This window comes from Hippocampus comes, unplaced genomic scaffold, assembly GCF_001891065.2.
Source record: "Hippocampus comes isolate QL1 unplaced genomic scaffold, H_comes_QL1_v1.1 scaffold13, whole genome shotgun sequence".
Taxonomy (NCBI): Eukaryota; Metazoa; Chordata; class Actinopteri; order Syngnathiformes; family Syngnathidae; genus Hippocampus; species Hippocampus comes.
In genome coordinates, this window is record NW_017805532.1 from 1,147,048 (window position 1) to 1,163,214 (window position 16,167).

At 42.5% G+C, this 16,167-nt stretch overlaps 1 protein-coding gene across 1 annotated transcript in view; it reads left to right on the top strand.

The window, feature by feature from the left end:
• Positions 1–344: 344 nt before the first annotated feature.
• The window catches only part of LOC109520641 (versican core protein-like), an 18,563-nt gene continuing 2,740 nt past the window's right edge, over positions 345–16,167 (top strand). The window contains exons 1-7 of the mRNA XM_019877999.1: positions 345–606; positions 2,946–3,009; positions 5,353–5,733; positions 6,391–6,565; positions 6,669–6,796; positions 8,360–8,653; positions 11,558–12,703. Coding sequence (XP_019733558.1) covers positions 2,946–3,009; positions 5,353–5,733; positions 6,391–6,565; positions 6,669–6,796; positions 8,360–8,653; positions 11,558–12,703 — 2,188 coding nt within the window. The 5' untranslated portion in view covers positions 345–606. The remainder of the gene's footprint in view (positions 607–2,945; positions 3,010–5,352; positions 5,734–6,390; positions 6,566–6,668; positions 6,797–8,359; positions 8,654–11,557; positions 12,704–16,167) is intronic.

A 16,167-nucleotide genomic window follows, 5' to 3' on the forward strand; every position in this document is an offset into this window, starting at 1 on the left:
ACCACTTTTACGACAGCTGCAGTTATTATTTACAGGCTATCATTTAAACAGAAAGGAGTCTCTTCTGCATTTTGTGCAAATTTCATGGAGACAGGATGGGGAGTGACGGAAAACGTCCTTCAATTTTGAAACGACCCACTTGTTTCAATTGACACCCATTAAAGTGGCTTCCCCGGGTGATAAAGAGCCGGGGCTCACTCAATTGACAGATGTTACCTTGAAAAGTCAAGTCTGATTGGACAACGACGCCCCTCAAGAGGCGCAGAGCCGAAATGAAGTGTTCCCCTCCCTCCCAGCCCTCCCAAGGCGTCCCATTCAGTCTTCGATGGGCACTCTTCTGCCCCTCCTCCCCAACACCAAAGAAATAACAGCGTGCGTTCAGCTCCAGTCAATTTGCCGAGCGGCGGCAGTCCAAGCCTTTCTGCCTCTCCGTCCACAACGGTGACGAATCCCGGAGTGGGTCCACGCGGCTCTGTAGCATCAAGGGAGAGAGAAGAGTTGCAGTGCGCTCTTTTAGGGACGCTTTTACGCACGCAAATCGCGCACTGGGATTTACTGGATTTCAAGAGATACTTGGGCATTTGATGGAATAATAACATCTTCACCGTAAGTTTGGGTGATGCGTCACTATCAATCAAACTTTATTTATGCAGCACTTTACGCACATAAAAACACAACTCAAATTGCTGTACAGTTAAAACGATTATCGGGACATCATTTCAAGTTATTTTAAATAACGTGGAACAGAAAAGGATATTTTCTCTTTCGTTGTTCACGAAAACGAACCGAAGTGTTTCTCATGGATCAATTAAGTCTGTCAATTGCTCCTAGGGCACCACTCAAAGATGCTGTGATGTCCTCATATAACCTTTGAACGATTTCGCGCATGTACTGTAGTGCGTACGCATCTTGTTAGTGAGAATAGCTTGTTGATAAATGTTTTGTCATGCTTGACTAACAAATTATTTATTCCACTGAGAGCACCAATCTGATTTATGTGCCACTAAAATCTGATTTTACTACTAGCGGGAAAAAAAGCAGGTGTGTCCACCAAAAAGTGCCAGAAAATGGGAGCAAACTTTTTTTTTTTTTTAACTCTATTCCTTACTGGATGCAGCATTATGAGTTAGGTGACATTGGTAATTTGCGATTATTTAGCTCACCCAAGTACATTTTTGCATTCCTATGATTTAACCTAACATTAATTTTAATTGTTCGTATTACTTGTTTTGGTAAGAGTTTTGTTCAAATAACATGACTCACCATCATTTCACATATTTTGTTCTTAATTGTGCCTCATAATATGTAAAATCTTTATTTTTTTCATTTTCCATTTTATTGATATCTGAGAACAACAATTTACGAGTGATGGGACGAGCGACACTGGTGCGTCAGCACAGTGCCGAGAGCTCAAGAGTGAAACCTCGCATCGGTGCGTGTATTGCTTTAAGAAAGAATCACGTGACCAATACAGGAACTGGATCGTTTGAATGCGCTGCGCCAAAGCCTGTTTATAAGGACACAAACTGTATCAACATGTCGTGGGTTTGTTGGCTGGAGTTTTGCGAAATTATGAAGTTTTCCCCAGTGTGGAATAATTTTGATCTTGGTAAATCTTTTTCTCCTTTGAGCATTGTTTACTGTTATATACATTTTTTTACGGCGGGCGTTGCACCCACTTTATCAGTTTATCAAGTGAAGGACCTGTTTATATATATGATAGTCAGTTAAAGAGCCTTACAGTTGCTTTATTCATTTTATCTTATAATTGCGAGTACTCCATAATTGAAGTCCAACACCACCTGTCAGAAGCAAACACACCCAGAAACCAAGACCCTTTACAATATTGGAAATGGAACCAGAAAACATATTCACATCTGCATCAACTTTCATTTAAAACTCTCTGCTCACTATCGTCATCTGAACCATGTGAAAGAGTACTTTCTGAGGCTGGGGAGCTGGTGTCTAAGAGGACAAATCGCCTTGGAGCAAAGACACTCCAAAAACTTTTGTTCCTCAATAAAAATTCATAAACTAATCACTTTTTTGTCTTTTATTTCACATGATTTAACAAAAAATTTCTACATAAGTTTAAAATCTGAATTGTAACTCAAATTTTCTATATTTTACACACCAACTCAGTTTAGCATTTACACAAACAAGGAATTTCTTTACCTGCAATGATTTTATAACTACTGCAGGGGTCACTATTGGGTGACCAACACAGTGTCAATACAGTGCTGACACAGTTTGTGAAGTGGGTCAATACACTCCTTGAGGTATCTTCGTCCCATCACTACAATTTACTGCTTCAACCATGCACTACTTCTGTTTAAAGAGTGGATTTGTGTGTGTGTGTGTGTGTGTGGGGGAGTGTCAGTCCTTATGTGCAGTCTGATTCCACAGGAAGCCTTGGTGCAGCAGTGTCAAACTCATTTTCGTCACAGGCCAAATAGTCGTTATGGTCTCCCTCAGAGGGCCACAACAATAGCCCAATTCCTATCAAAGGAAAATCACATCACAATTTCACCGACATTGGTTGCGATAATAATAGCAAGTTCATTCATGGTGAGAAGAAAAGTAGGGAAAAAATGGGCAACGAGGGTTGGATTTGGGGAAGAAAATGTGTTCAATACAAATTTCCTGTCAAAACGAAAAGAATAAAACCATTAAACAAATGGCATAAATTCAACACTCTATTCTGGCCACACGAAGTGACATGGTGAGCCAGATCTCCCCCCAGGCCTTGGTTTTGACATCATTGCCATAATGCAACCATCCTGAAATCCTGATTGAAAACTGAAATGACCCCTCTTAGTCCTCTGTCATGACAAGGCTCGTTTGAATGTAACGATTTGGAATGAGACTAGCATGTGTTGAAACCCACAAAAACAAGAACAAATGCCCCTGTTTCTAACCGCCCATTTATGTCCTTTTGTCCACAGATGATACCAAATATAAAGCAGATCCTGTGGTTTTATTGTCTCTGTGAAGCAGCAACTGCAAGCGGTAGGTTTCCAACTGCCTTCCTGAAGGCTTCTCGCGGGGCGCTCCCCTTTCTGCCCACTCTTCCACTAAGCTCCACGCTTCTCTTTGTCTGTCTCTTATTCACGGTGGCGAGGTCACATTTAACCGCGGGCTACTGAGTGACGTGATGCCCAATGTTGCTTTGCGGTATTAAAGTGACAAAGCATTTTTTTTACACTAGCAATGTCAAACCTACGGCCCACGGGCCAAAACCGTCTTCCCAGAGGTGTTCAAAGCAGCCTGCAAGATAATGAATTTGATACTGAAAAAAAAATTACAGTTCAGCAGCACCCCTGCAGTTATAGGTTGATGTCAAACTCATTTTTGTCTCGGGCCACGTCGGAGTTACGTCTTCCCTCGGACGGCCGTTCTATGACAGTTGAAACCACAAACACATTTTTAATCGTCTCGTCGCATTATTTTTTCGCAACAAATTATTAGTTTTGAAATCAGTCAAATAATAGTTTGCTCAATTATTGTTCAAGTGAGTGTAAACAGGAAAACAACATTGTCCCAAAATCTCATTCCTTATTTATTACACATGACAATTTGACATTTCAGTGCACATTTTAGCAAGGATCATGCAAGTTGACACACATGATTTGCTTTCGCGGGCCACATAAAATGACGTGGCGGGCCGGATCTGGCCCCCGGGCCACAAGTTTGAGACGGTGGTCTTAGGAATGAAATGATTTCCTACTGGCTGTGAGGCAGTGAATGTGTGTGGCAAAGTCCTGACTTGTGATTTCAAACCAAGGATCGTTAACCCTTTTGGGGACAGCGGTTACTACAGTGGTTGATTTTAAAAGTGAGATGACAAGTTACTACTTACATACATTTTAAAAGCAGCAATGGAGTCATACAGGAAAAAAAATACTATATATGAGAAAAAAAAATCTTATTTTCTGCCTTAAGGAAGTAAAACGCAGGGTAATGACGCCATCATTTCTCTGGTGCTACCCACTTGACATCAAATTAGGCAACATGGGGCCCTTGAACTGCATTACAATCATTGTGACACCCCCTGCTTGAAACCGACCTGCGAGAGCTTTCTCAAGGTGATATTGTGTCCTAAGACCTTTGCACCTGGGGACCCCGTTGACCCCCAAGGCTCCCCTTGGCCCCTGGTCTCTGTCTGTCTTGAGGTTGGAGGGACACCTTTCAATTAAGCAAGTTCCCAGTCTGGAAATAACAGCTGGTTTCACCTCTTATCCTAATAAGGCCCTCTGTTAAAGTGTGCACACTCATGCCTCGAAGGCAGTCCCACCGCTGTTTCCAGAGCATTCCCGAAATTATTCCTCTTCAGTTCTCCCCCACCCATTTCTTATCCCCACTCACAAGCTTTTTAGGGGAAAACAGAAAAAAAGCAGATTCCCTCTTGACCACATGAGTCAGCGTGATTCAGCCTGTTGACGTGTTTGGTTGTCTGTCTGATGTCTCCTTTGGGTCCCGACTCGGAAGTGGACTGAGAAACAGTCAGCAGGAGGAGAGTAACAGTTACCCTGTCTGGTTCAGGACAAGGCTTTGTTTATTTCTTTACATTGTGGAGTCCTATATCCATCTGTCCATCCATTATCCAACCTGCTTTTCCTCATGAGGGTCACGGGCGTTGCTGGAGCCCACCCCAGCAATCTTTTGGGCAGTAGGTGGGGCACACACTGAACTGGTGGCCAGCTAATCGCAGGGCACACATGCACAATCACACGTAGCGACAACTTTGAGTGTTCCATTAACCCACCACGCATATTTTTGGGAATGCGGGAGGATAAAAATTGATACGTTCACACAGTGGTTCTTAACCTTGTTAGAGGTACCGAACCCAACCAGTTCATATGCACATTCACCGAACCCTTCATTAGTGAAAAACAAAAATATTACTTTTTACAAATTCAAGACATTAAATTAACATTTATTAAGAACAGAAAAAAAATCAAGACATACGTTTTTTTTATTTTTTTTATTTTACGACATACTATCACGACAGTCATACTACTGAGCGAACTAAATTTCGCACGGCACTGATTGGACAACCGATGTCATCTTATCATTTGCAGCCAGTGATGGCCAAGCAGGCGTGTCATAACTAATTGACGTGTTGAGTCGCTGTGTCTTAACCTCTACGGTAGAGGCTCTGTCGAACCCCTGAGACCGATTCACCGAACCCCTGGGGTTCGATCGAACCAAGGTTAAGAACCACTGCGTTAGCATGAGGACTGTATTTTGAGGACTGGAATTACACAATATTCAAACAGACAGTCGAGCCCTATTTTGTCTTGTATGAGGAGAAATGTACATAACCCCTTGTTGTTTTGTTTTCCCTTTCAGTCGCCAACACATTATCAATCATCAAGCCAGTCACTGGCTCTCTCTCCGGGAAGGTTAGCCTTCCGTGTTTCTTCTCCACGATTCCAACCTCGTCACCAGTCAACCCAAATGCCACCAGCGTTTTTTCCACAGAGGACTTACGCATCAAATGGACCAAATTAGAGGGAGATGTTGAGTCAACGGTGTTAGTGGCCCAAAATGGGATCATCAAGATCGGCTCCAGTTACAGGAACCGGGTCTCCGTGCCCAGTCATCCCGAAGTTGTGGGGGATGCCTCGTTGACGATGGTCAAGCTGCTTGCTAGCGATGCTGGCACGTATCGCTGCGAGGTCATGTTCGGCATCGAGGACACCCGCGATACTGTTGACCTCAACGTCAATGGTAAGAAGATTCTTTTCTGTTTTCTGTTTGCTCTGGAATCATGAAGAGAAGAGTCATGTAACTCCTAAATGTTTGTGCATGGACATTTTGTTAATGGGTAGTATTGCTGGCAACTACCGTAACCACTGTGTGAACTAGGGAACTCCCAACTATCGTCTCCCTTTAGCTTGGCATTGATATTGTGAGTATACTGTATCCAAACACAATCACAGCTCCATCTGTGATGTTCCATTGCGACCCTTTTTGAACGCCGATCCTTTTCGTTCCATTTATCATCACATTCAAATTAGCTTTGACCTGCGATGATGTTGTTCGAACATACCAAGCAAGCCAAAAGATATCGCGTCATCATCAGCAATGTGTTTTCACTTAGGGATAACAACTCATCTTTTGAGGGTGTAGAAAACATGGCTGCGATGACTGTATCGCCACCACCTGTTTTACAGTTGCAAGTAATTTTGTGCTTGTTTGTGGTCAAGGTGATGCCAGGAAGGATTTTTGTCACACATCATTTTGTTTTGTTGCAGTGTTCCACCTTGACACACTCAACCCATCACCTGGAGATTTAAATGAAACGGATCAACTCCGGATCAAGTCATGCAGTCTATTTCGACGAATTGATTATTTATTTATTTGTTTATTCATTTTTGCATCCAGGTGTCGTCTTTCACTACCGCACCAACAATAGCAGGTACACATTGGACTACCAGAAGGCTGTCCAAGCTTGCGAAGATATCGGCGCGACCATCGCCACGTACGACCAGCTGAAAGCGGCGTACGAGGACGGTTTTGATCAGTGTGATGCTGGATGGATTGCCGACCAGACTGTCAGGTATGTTGTCCTTCAAATCCGCCTGTGCAATGATGACATTTCATTGTATCTGTCCACATATCTGAGAGATGTCAAACGGATCTTCCATCACTTGCGTCGATAGATACCCCATCGTAAATCCCAGAAAGGGCTGCTATGGCAACCTACAGAATAAACCTGGTGTGAGGTCATATGGAACCAGGAAACCGACAGAAACGTACGACGTTTACTGTTATGTGGACAAACTTTACGGTAAGACAAAAAAAAAAAAGTTTTCACAGACACTGATCACATTCACTCTTTGTAGTGGTAATTTAGCCCATAAAAAGTGATAATGTTGTGGTGAAAGCATCTGGCATTTCTCATCACTCGTGTTCCAGGCTCTCACTGCTGACAAGCTCGATTGAACTCTCAACGCAGCCTTTCCATGAGGGTTTAAATCTTTGACCAGTTTCCTTTCAGCTGCTCATCTCGCGGGTGTTTCTCTTATTCGGCTCAGATATTCCATGGCAACATTTAATATTGACTGTATCTAAGAAATAAAAATTCAGTCATTTCGACATTTCATCATTCACAAAACCTACATCAGGATTTTTTTTTCCTCAAGTTTTTTTTTTTTTAAATTACCGGTAGTCTTTAGGCAAGAAAAAAAATATGGCGGTGGATGGCAACACACTTTAGGGTCTATTGTAGTGGTCGCTGTACAACTGTGACATTAAGATCCATTAATATAAGAGAAAAAGGATGGACAACATTACCAGTGTAAATCAAGGGAACTACCAGTACTATAAAATGGGACTGGTTGAAATGTTGCACCCTGGACTAAATGATATCATGTTTTCAGCCTGTTTGTCCTCTTTAGCACTGTAGTTTGAACGAGACTCAGTACAGTTCAAATTCCAAATTGTAAACACTGATCCTACGTGTGCAGCAGGATGTTTAGACAGGATGGTAGCAGCGGTCAGCTACAAAAAGCTAATAGTGTGAAATGATAGCAGTACAACAGAGTGTAACCCAAAACTAAAATAACGCATGCAAATAATATTGTTTTAATTAATAGTGTGAGATAGGTGCGCTGCATTGTGGCAGTGAACTCAACTCACTTCGTAACAAGTGGCAGTTTGGCAACTCGTGAGCAAATTTTCAAAAAAAAGAGGTGTCGTTATCAGTCTCAGTTTACTGTTAAACTAAACATGAAACAAAGAGAATTCCATGTCGATATAAAACAACCACATAGCTTTGCCTGAGGAAAGCTCTCGCGGTCTATTGCTAACAAACGATGTAAGACAACATAGACGGGCGAACAAACAGCATCACGGTGTTATAACTGAAGATATGTAAACAGAAACACTGGCGCAACACATGTAGACAAATGATAAAACAGTGCTCACAGGCATAAATTCTTTATACTCTGCGTAGATTACTGTAAAAACGAATATTACGGCATCTTACTGAGGAGTTGCGAGTCCATATTTGTATGTCTGTATTTCTTTAATACCGCCCCTCAGTGGGCAAGGTGCAGACATCAAAAGAAGCAGCAGAATGTAAAAAAAAAAAAAAAAAAAAAAAAAGGGGCCACTTTCCTATCTTTGACATTTGTTTGTGTTTTTAGAAAAGTACAATAGATTCATATTTTTCTTATGAAAAAAAACGGCTTACTGGCATTTCCATTCATTTTAGAAGGAATCGTTAATTTGGCTTATAAACATGGCAATGGAATGAATGAAAATAATCATCCATTCTATTCGACTCATACTATCGTGTTATTTTATGCTATTGTTCACTAACTGTTGCAATTTTTCATCGTCGTTCCAGGTGACGTGTTCTACGCTCCCGTGTCTCAGAAAATGACTTTTGAAGAAGCAAAGGAGGAATGTAAGAAGAGAAATAGCGAGCTGGCAACTCCCGGCCAGCTTCACGCCGCCTGGCGACGAGGTCTCGACAGGTGTGACTACGGCTGGCTTTCAGATGGCAGTGCGCGATATCCAGTTTCTGTACCCAAACTTCAGTGTGGCGGAGGCCTGCTGGGGGTCAGAACCCTGTACCGCTATCGGAACCAAACTGGATTCCCAGAAGTGACAACCCGGCTCGGGGCTTACTGCTTTAGAGGTGAGCCCGTCATGTCGACCGTGTGCGATGAGCGTCACGGAACGCGGCGTTACCGTTTGTGGTTTGGCCCTGACAACGTCTTGTGTTCCTATTTGGCTTTGTTAAAAACTGGGATTGAAGGCGCAGACGTTTTGGTAAAACAGTCCAGACGATGATCTCATTTTCTATTGGGTCCCCACCCTTGCACTTTTTTTTCCTATACATTCCGATTTAGGTGCAAAAACAACACGTTTTCCTCGATTTGTTTTACACGTGTTGTCATTTTCTGATATATGAGTTTCAATAAGGCTAGCTTTTAATGAAAACTTTTCATAATTAAAAAAATACAAATAAAATGGAAGCAATTATTTTGATGATGTACCAGCTTCTCAGTACGCAGAGTCCAGTTGACCTCACTGTCTCCAGCTTTTTTTTTTCCAGCCCATTTCTGTTGCAAAAATTAGCCAAGGGGAGGGGTAGTGGTGACAAACTGTTTACCTAAAAATGATCGGTCCGACCGGCTATTACTTTAATTGGAGGATTCATGGTCAAGATTTTTCTTGAGAGGCCGAATGTTTCCTTCTACGTGCTCCTCGGGGCTTATACCCTCCAACAAACCCACTGATTGATGTGAAACACATTCATGCACTCAAGTACTATTCAAACACTGTTCAAGTATCTCTCGACGTAGCTTCCATGTCGGATGAGAGTTAATTCATTTCAATCGTGCGGGCCCTGTTCCCTTTGAAAAGATTCAAGTATGCGTACAAATAAGGTCATTGTTGTGCCACGGGGAAGAGAAGTGACGAGGGGCAATACATCTCAACAGGAGTGACACTTTGCGGTTCACTGGAAGTTAGCAGACTGGGGCAGTTTTTAACTAATCAGCATCCTCGGGGCAAAGCAAACAACTGATGATAGGTTCCGTTTGGAGAAGCAGCGGAATCCCTCACCTGTCACCCCTTTTAGGCTCACTATCTTACTCCCTTTTTTTTCCCCTTTCTCCCTTCATTTCCGCTGTCAGACTTTTTCGCTCCATCATTCTCACTCGTACTTATCAGAGCAGACATTTGGATAATGGACCAAGCTACCGCTGGACTTCTAAATTCGGTCATCCTCGGTGACCCTTGACCTGGCCTTTCCGTCTTTACAAATGAGAGCTCGGGCAGATAAGCCGTCCCCTGCCTTGCCATTTAGTGCTCCGAGGAAGCCCAACTCTCGCGGTGATAAGTCGCGGAGTTCAGAGGGCACACAAACAGCCCACCCTCTGCTCCCCGCTGTGTGTTCCACGTCGCCTCACTCTCGGCCATTTGTATTTACGCCCCCATCCGAGTGCTTTTCAAGTACCCTTGTGTGGTGGGACCCAATGCATCATTTCCTGCCTTCCCTCTCGCAGCCATATGTCACCAGACAAATTATTGCGTAAACCGGACCCTCCCCAACAACCCTTCACTGTATAGCCCAACTGGCTTCAGGATTAAGCTTCTTTAAAATACCCCTCCCACAAACTGTAATGACGTTGGAACTGATTTAAACACATTTTAACATATTTCAACACACACCAAAAATATGTTTACCTCATTCAGTGCTTGCCATTATTAAACCCTTCTTTCCTCTACCATGTGAAAATGAAAATTACATGAAGACATACCTGGAATTGAATGCTTGGATTAAAAAACAAAAAAACAAAAAAACAAAAACTGAAAAAACGGTCATTGGGATTGAATGAGTAAAAGAAAAAATGTCATATATAGCAGTGAATTAATGTTTACAGAATTAATGATGACCTCATCTCAGTTTACTCAAAATTATTCTCCTTCATTGTGAAATCGTTCACCTAAAGCTTGCGGGATTTATTTTTTTGTATGAATGGCAACGGTCGGCGACACAGGTAATTTTACGTTCTGCAATCTAGTGCATGATGATTTCATTGTCCCGCCTTGCATATTACATCACTGATATAGATAACAAAGATTCATTATTTATTTATCTTTTTTTCATAAATAACAGCTATTAAATGAAATTGTCAGCTTCCTGCAGCACACCTGATCTCTCTTAGCACACTTATATGATTGGGGAAATCACCACGAATCAGGGCGACGGGTCAGGGGGGAAAAAGGGTGTAATCACGATCGGTTTGGATTGTTTCCGTACAAAACAAAGGCGTTAGTAATCGCAACAGCTCAAACCGTTCGGTGAGATAATGCAGTCCCTTTGAAAGCTGCCTCTTTTTTCCTGTTTGGAAAAATCGTGTCTTATACCTTACGTCAGAGATCGTTTGATGAGGATGCAGAAACTGGATGTGTAAGTTCAGCGCTGTGCGTACAACAAGTCATGTGTCATTGAGGAAAACCCTGTGAAGATTTGATGCTACTTTTCGTGCCCGAGTCAATGAGTGCCGATCAACTTTTATGGCGCTAATGCATATGCAATGTCATATCAAAGCCACCTGGTCATCTATCACCATCAATTTTCAGTTGTGTTTGTGTTCGGCAACTGTGAAGAAAAGCTAAAAGGTTTCAAGCATTCATGAATTGCGGAAAGAGTTTACACAGTGAAGGGCCTGGCTGGGTCTCAATGTTTAGATTCTGTTCTTCTAAGGATCCACGTTTGTTGTTTTAGGGACTTGAGGAAATGTTTAAAGAGTTCGTATTCAAGTCGGGTCCATTGCTCATCTGCAGCAATACTGTTTTTCTTTCAAAATATCAGAGAAACTCAGTAATATTGATATAAATTAGCCATCAATCCACCCGTTTAAAGACGGCGTAACCAACAGACTGCCCTTCACTTCAGTTTTTTTTGTTGTTAAAATAATATCTTCATTCCCAGAAACTGCCCCTGCATTGTATACTTACACCTGCAAATGCCTCTACTGCTGTTCTGCCAAAAGACCTGTCTAATATTTATAACGTGTGTATGTTGCAGGAAGGAAACTGATGATCAACCAAACTTCTTTTGTGGATGTATTTATCATCAACGACACAAGCACCACCTTCAGTTCCTCCACCGTTCCTTTATTTGAGAGTAGCTCGGTTGCTCAAACCCAAACTTCTGAAACTGGATCAGAGGCTGAAGAGGACACACTTACCACAGATTCCCCGTCCATGTTTTCTACTAGTATGGTTCCACCACGTCCTACTCCGGCAGGAAAAGAAGAGAAGTTATTTACCACAGTGGCGCCGACCGTTTTGGAAGATCGTGAAGAAGACATTGACGATCTAAAACCAGTAGACCCGGACTTTGATGTTGATGACTTTGTACATGAGAATGTAACATTTCTCGAATCGGTTCCCCATCGTGGCGACACATTGCCCGAAGCAATGGAAGATCCAGACGATCATTCAGTCATTGAGATCAGCACCATTGAAACCGATGCGGTACTGCACGATGCCTCTCCTAGAACAGAGCCCATGTTTGCTGAGGGGGAAACAGAGGAAACTATCCTGAATTCTAATCTGACTGACGCCGCCACGGACGTTGAAAGTGAACACGTTATCAGTTCGTCAAAAACGACACCAACTGACTCGACGCGGCCATTCCCGTTCTACGATGAGTTCGGGACAGATTTACTGGTGGAGGCACCGCCACCCGCTGTCACAGGACCGTCACAGGACATCTTGCACAGCACAGATGAGACCACCACCACCGTCATTCCCGCCAGCACCACGTTTATGTGCAACACCAAGCCTGGCGGCACTGAGGTGGACGTCAGCACCACCGCCCCATCACCGCCGGAAACAACCACGCAGAACAAAGTCCTAATACAGCATGTCGTGACCCCAGAAGAAAGTCTGTTTGACACCGGTACCGGTACTCCCATGCTCGTTGAAGGTGTGACATCCGATGATGGGTCGACAAGTGTCTTTGACCAGTCCACCGATCAGGTGTCAGAACAAAACCACGACACCCTCACATCGATTGACACGACAGAAAACATAGATGCCGAGTTCTTCACACCTGCTACGGTGGTTTTAACTGCAAACAGCAACAGCACTGCCCCGGAAGCAACGGTCACAAAGGAATCATCCACCAAAGAGACCACCACTACCATGCCTGAGCAGAACGCATCAGGTAAGACTTACCAACATGACTTTTCACCTTGCAGTTTTTAAATACCACTTCTAACGCTGAACAAATCTTTGCTTTCAACCTTCACTTTCTCTCAGACTTCGATGTTGATGTTGCTTTCTATGCGCTGTTTTGTTGCTGCGCAGAAGGCAAATGTTTAGGGAATCTGTTTGTAGCTGTCTCTCAAGTCAATGAACAGGGAAGACATTCTCCTGATGGGCGCTTTGCTTTTTTGGTGCATTGGTACAATTAGACACCGTGCATAGTCATCAAACACCATGAAAAGGAGTTGTGTTTGCCAAGGGATCTTGTCGAACATTCAAGGCATTCAAGGCTCTGTTTTCTCTTTCTGGAACTTTGGTTTGGTTTGTCTTGAGATTCAGGATTTATGTGTGTCCATTTTGTCCGAGAGCTCTTCTTTCCAAAGCCTTGGAGGGAACAAGTTTCTTCTTAGCTCTCTTCATTGCCTTGAAAGAGTATGATGTAATTTTGTGACTGTGCACACCTGAATGTAAGCCGCACCCACTAAATTAAAAAATAAGAAAAAGACTATGTGAATAATAGATCACACTGGGGGTATCCATGTTGAAACATGGGTTCTTTACACAGAAAGATGTTACACAAAAAATAATCTTGTTTTTGTTTTGCTTTTAAATAACACACATGTAAATCAACCTTCAAAAGCAGTTTTCTTTCTCTATGATCATGTTTTATAGGGTCCCCAAATTTGCTGGTATCCACACTCAAAAATGCATGCACTAGCCACATCGTAATTTGATAGATTGGGCTTTCTTGTGTTCAAACACGTGCGCATTTTTCATGTGCAAAGAATCCTCTTACCTTGCTAACAGTTTTAGCTGTCCTAACTCTCGCTACGCCAAGAATCGTTATGTATATTTGTCCCAAAACCACAGTAAATAAAAATAGACGTGTTATATAATTTCATGATTTCTATAAAAGTGGTTTCCCCAGACGGCGCTAAGTATTTTCCACTGCAAGTTTTGCCACATGGGTTGACCTCAGACGCACTTGGTAAACATCAGAGATGGTCAGTAGATAGCCGGGACTGTTTTGTATGACATTTTACATCACGTGAAAAGTGTTGGTCTCATGTCAGGCCGCACCTCACTCGCTAATGGGCGATATCTTGGAGCTGTCGCGATTCCCGAATGCGAGGCCAACCGCTCTGAGAAATGGGAAACACCTTCGTTCTCGTGAGGGGAACAAAAATATTGAAGCTTGTTTGCCCATGAAAATCCATAAATTAGCCGGATCATTGTTCAAAGCATGTGAAAAAGGTAGCGACTTATAGACTGGAAAATACGGTATATCTTTTAAAACTATGTGACATCGAGTACGTCCATTATACTTCTGGTCTTTGCATTTGACAAATGTGTCTTCTCCGTAGCTTTTACAGAGAGGTTATCCGAAACTCTCAGTTAGTTTAGTTTCATATACTGTCGATCACAGGTGTCAAACTCAAGGCCCGCGGGCCAGATCCGGCCCACCACATCATTTTATGTGCCCCCCCCACCCCCCAGAAAGAAAATCATGCGTGTCAAATGGCATGATCCTTCCTAAAAAATGTACCGAAATGTCAAATTGTGATGTGTGATACATGACGTTGAGATTTTGCAATAATTTTGTTACATATAAAAGTAATAATGCGATAATGCGATTAAACATTTTTGTGGTTCCACTGTTGTAACGGCCCTCCGAGGGAAGACGTAATTGAAAAAGTGGCCCGCGACAAAAAATGAGTCTACAAGTACTGTAGATGAAATGTTGGCTTCCTCCGTTTCTTCCCCATTCAGAACACGGTGCAGATCAGAAAGGCATTTGATCAGAAGCTCATTACCGAACAGCTGGCGCATCCCCACTAGCCACTGTGATTCAGGATCTAGCACGGCTACTAACATTTCCACAGTGACTTCAACAATGACACAATGGATTTCTCAGTTTGAAACGTCAGTCGTCTGTGATGTCTTGCTTATTTGGCTTCCTTGGAAACTGTACTGGTCCTCCCTTGTCGGTCTGTTTAATGGAACACTACCAGCCTGTTTCCAGTTGCTGTATGTACAGTACGGATGTCTGTACAGAGAGAGTCTGCTTGTATAGACTCCATGACTGCGCTTTGATTCCAAAGTGTCTCGAATGTTTGTAGAGTTTCTTCTTCACGTTGCACATGAGATCAAGTGATGATGTCACCTCTAAAACAAAGTCTGCGCTCGCTGCCAGGACAGCTGGAGGCCACGTGACCAAAGTGGGCGATTACAGCTTCTTTTACTTCTACATCATGTCATGTGGCTCAGATGACACACGCGTGTTACTCTCTCAGGATTTGTGGGAAACCTTTTGGAAAAATGGCATAGTCGGAAGCATGTCTTGTCTGGTTGCATAGTAACAGAGCAAAATAAGCTATCAATATACACCTGATTCTTTGACACGTGATGTGTTAGTGAATAAATAAATACAAAATACCGGTAAGTTCAGCACTGTATATTATAGTTTTAGTAACAACAACAAAAATCCACATCTAAATGTTGAGTTAAAAGGCAGACAGTCTCAGAAAAAAAAAAAATCCTCTGTCAAGCAGTGGTTGTGGTAGCGAATTTCTGTTGGAACTTTGGCAAATGAGAGCCCATAGTAAGACCCCGAGAGAGCGAGGGAGATTGTGTACATGTGTGTGTTTGTGTGTGGCTTAGTCAGGTGGGTCCCCGATCCGTGTTCCCAGGCTGGTCTTAACTCTAAACAGGTGGTGCAGGCGTTCTTGGGTGCAACCAATAATCTTTTTCAATCTCCGTTTACAATCTTTTGTGAGAAACAGCAAGAGAAACGGGGAGGGTGAGGCAACTCCATTTGTGTTCAGATTGTTGATCAGACCTGTTTTTTTTTTCATATTTCATTGCGATATTTACATGCATATTACATCATGTAAGCACACACACTTTTCACTGCCATGTACAGAACCCGGAAGACAGCGGGTCCGAATGTCAGCCCCCGTGAAAAGGATGAAAATGGGTGGATTCATTGGCTTAACTCTTATTTGACCAATGCCATATGATTTACAGTAATGTTTATACGAGTGGGGGCGCATGAAACATACAGTAGTATTGCAAAGAAAAATTTTGAATTGACTTCCCCTTGAAAGCCTTACGCTCATTCTCCTAGGTTGTCAGCATTTAGTTTAAAACAACTGAACAATCGGCTTCCGTTTAGCCCGTTATATTAACTATTCATTTGTACCAATCACACCTGTACTGTAATAATAATACTGTGATCAGATATGAGTTGAGAGCCAGCTACTCTGAGCCATTCTCCTTCATCGAGGATCAGTCATGTTCCTTCCTACACAAGCTGTTGAACTTTGATTTGTTGGGAACTGCTATTGCTACAGATATTACAAGATTTTATTGTTCTTGAGTTTGAATCTTTGAAGAATACTATGTATTTATATATATATATAT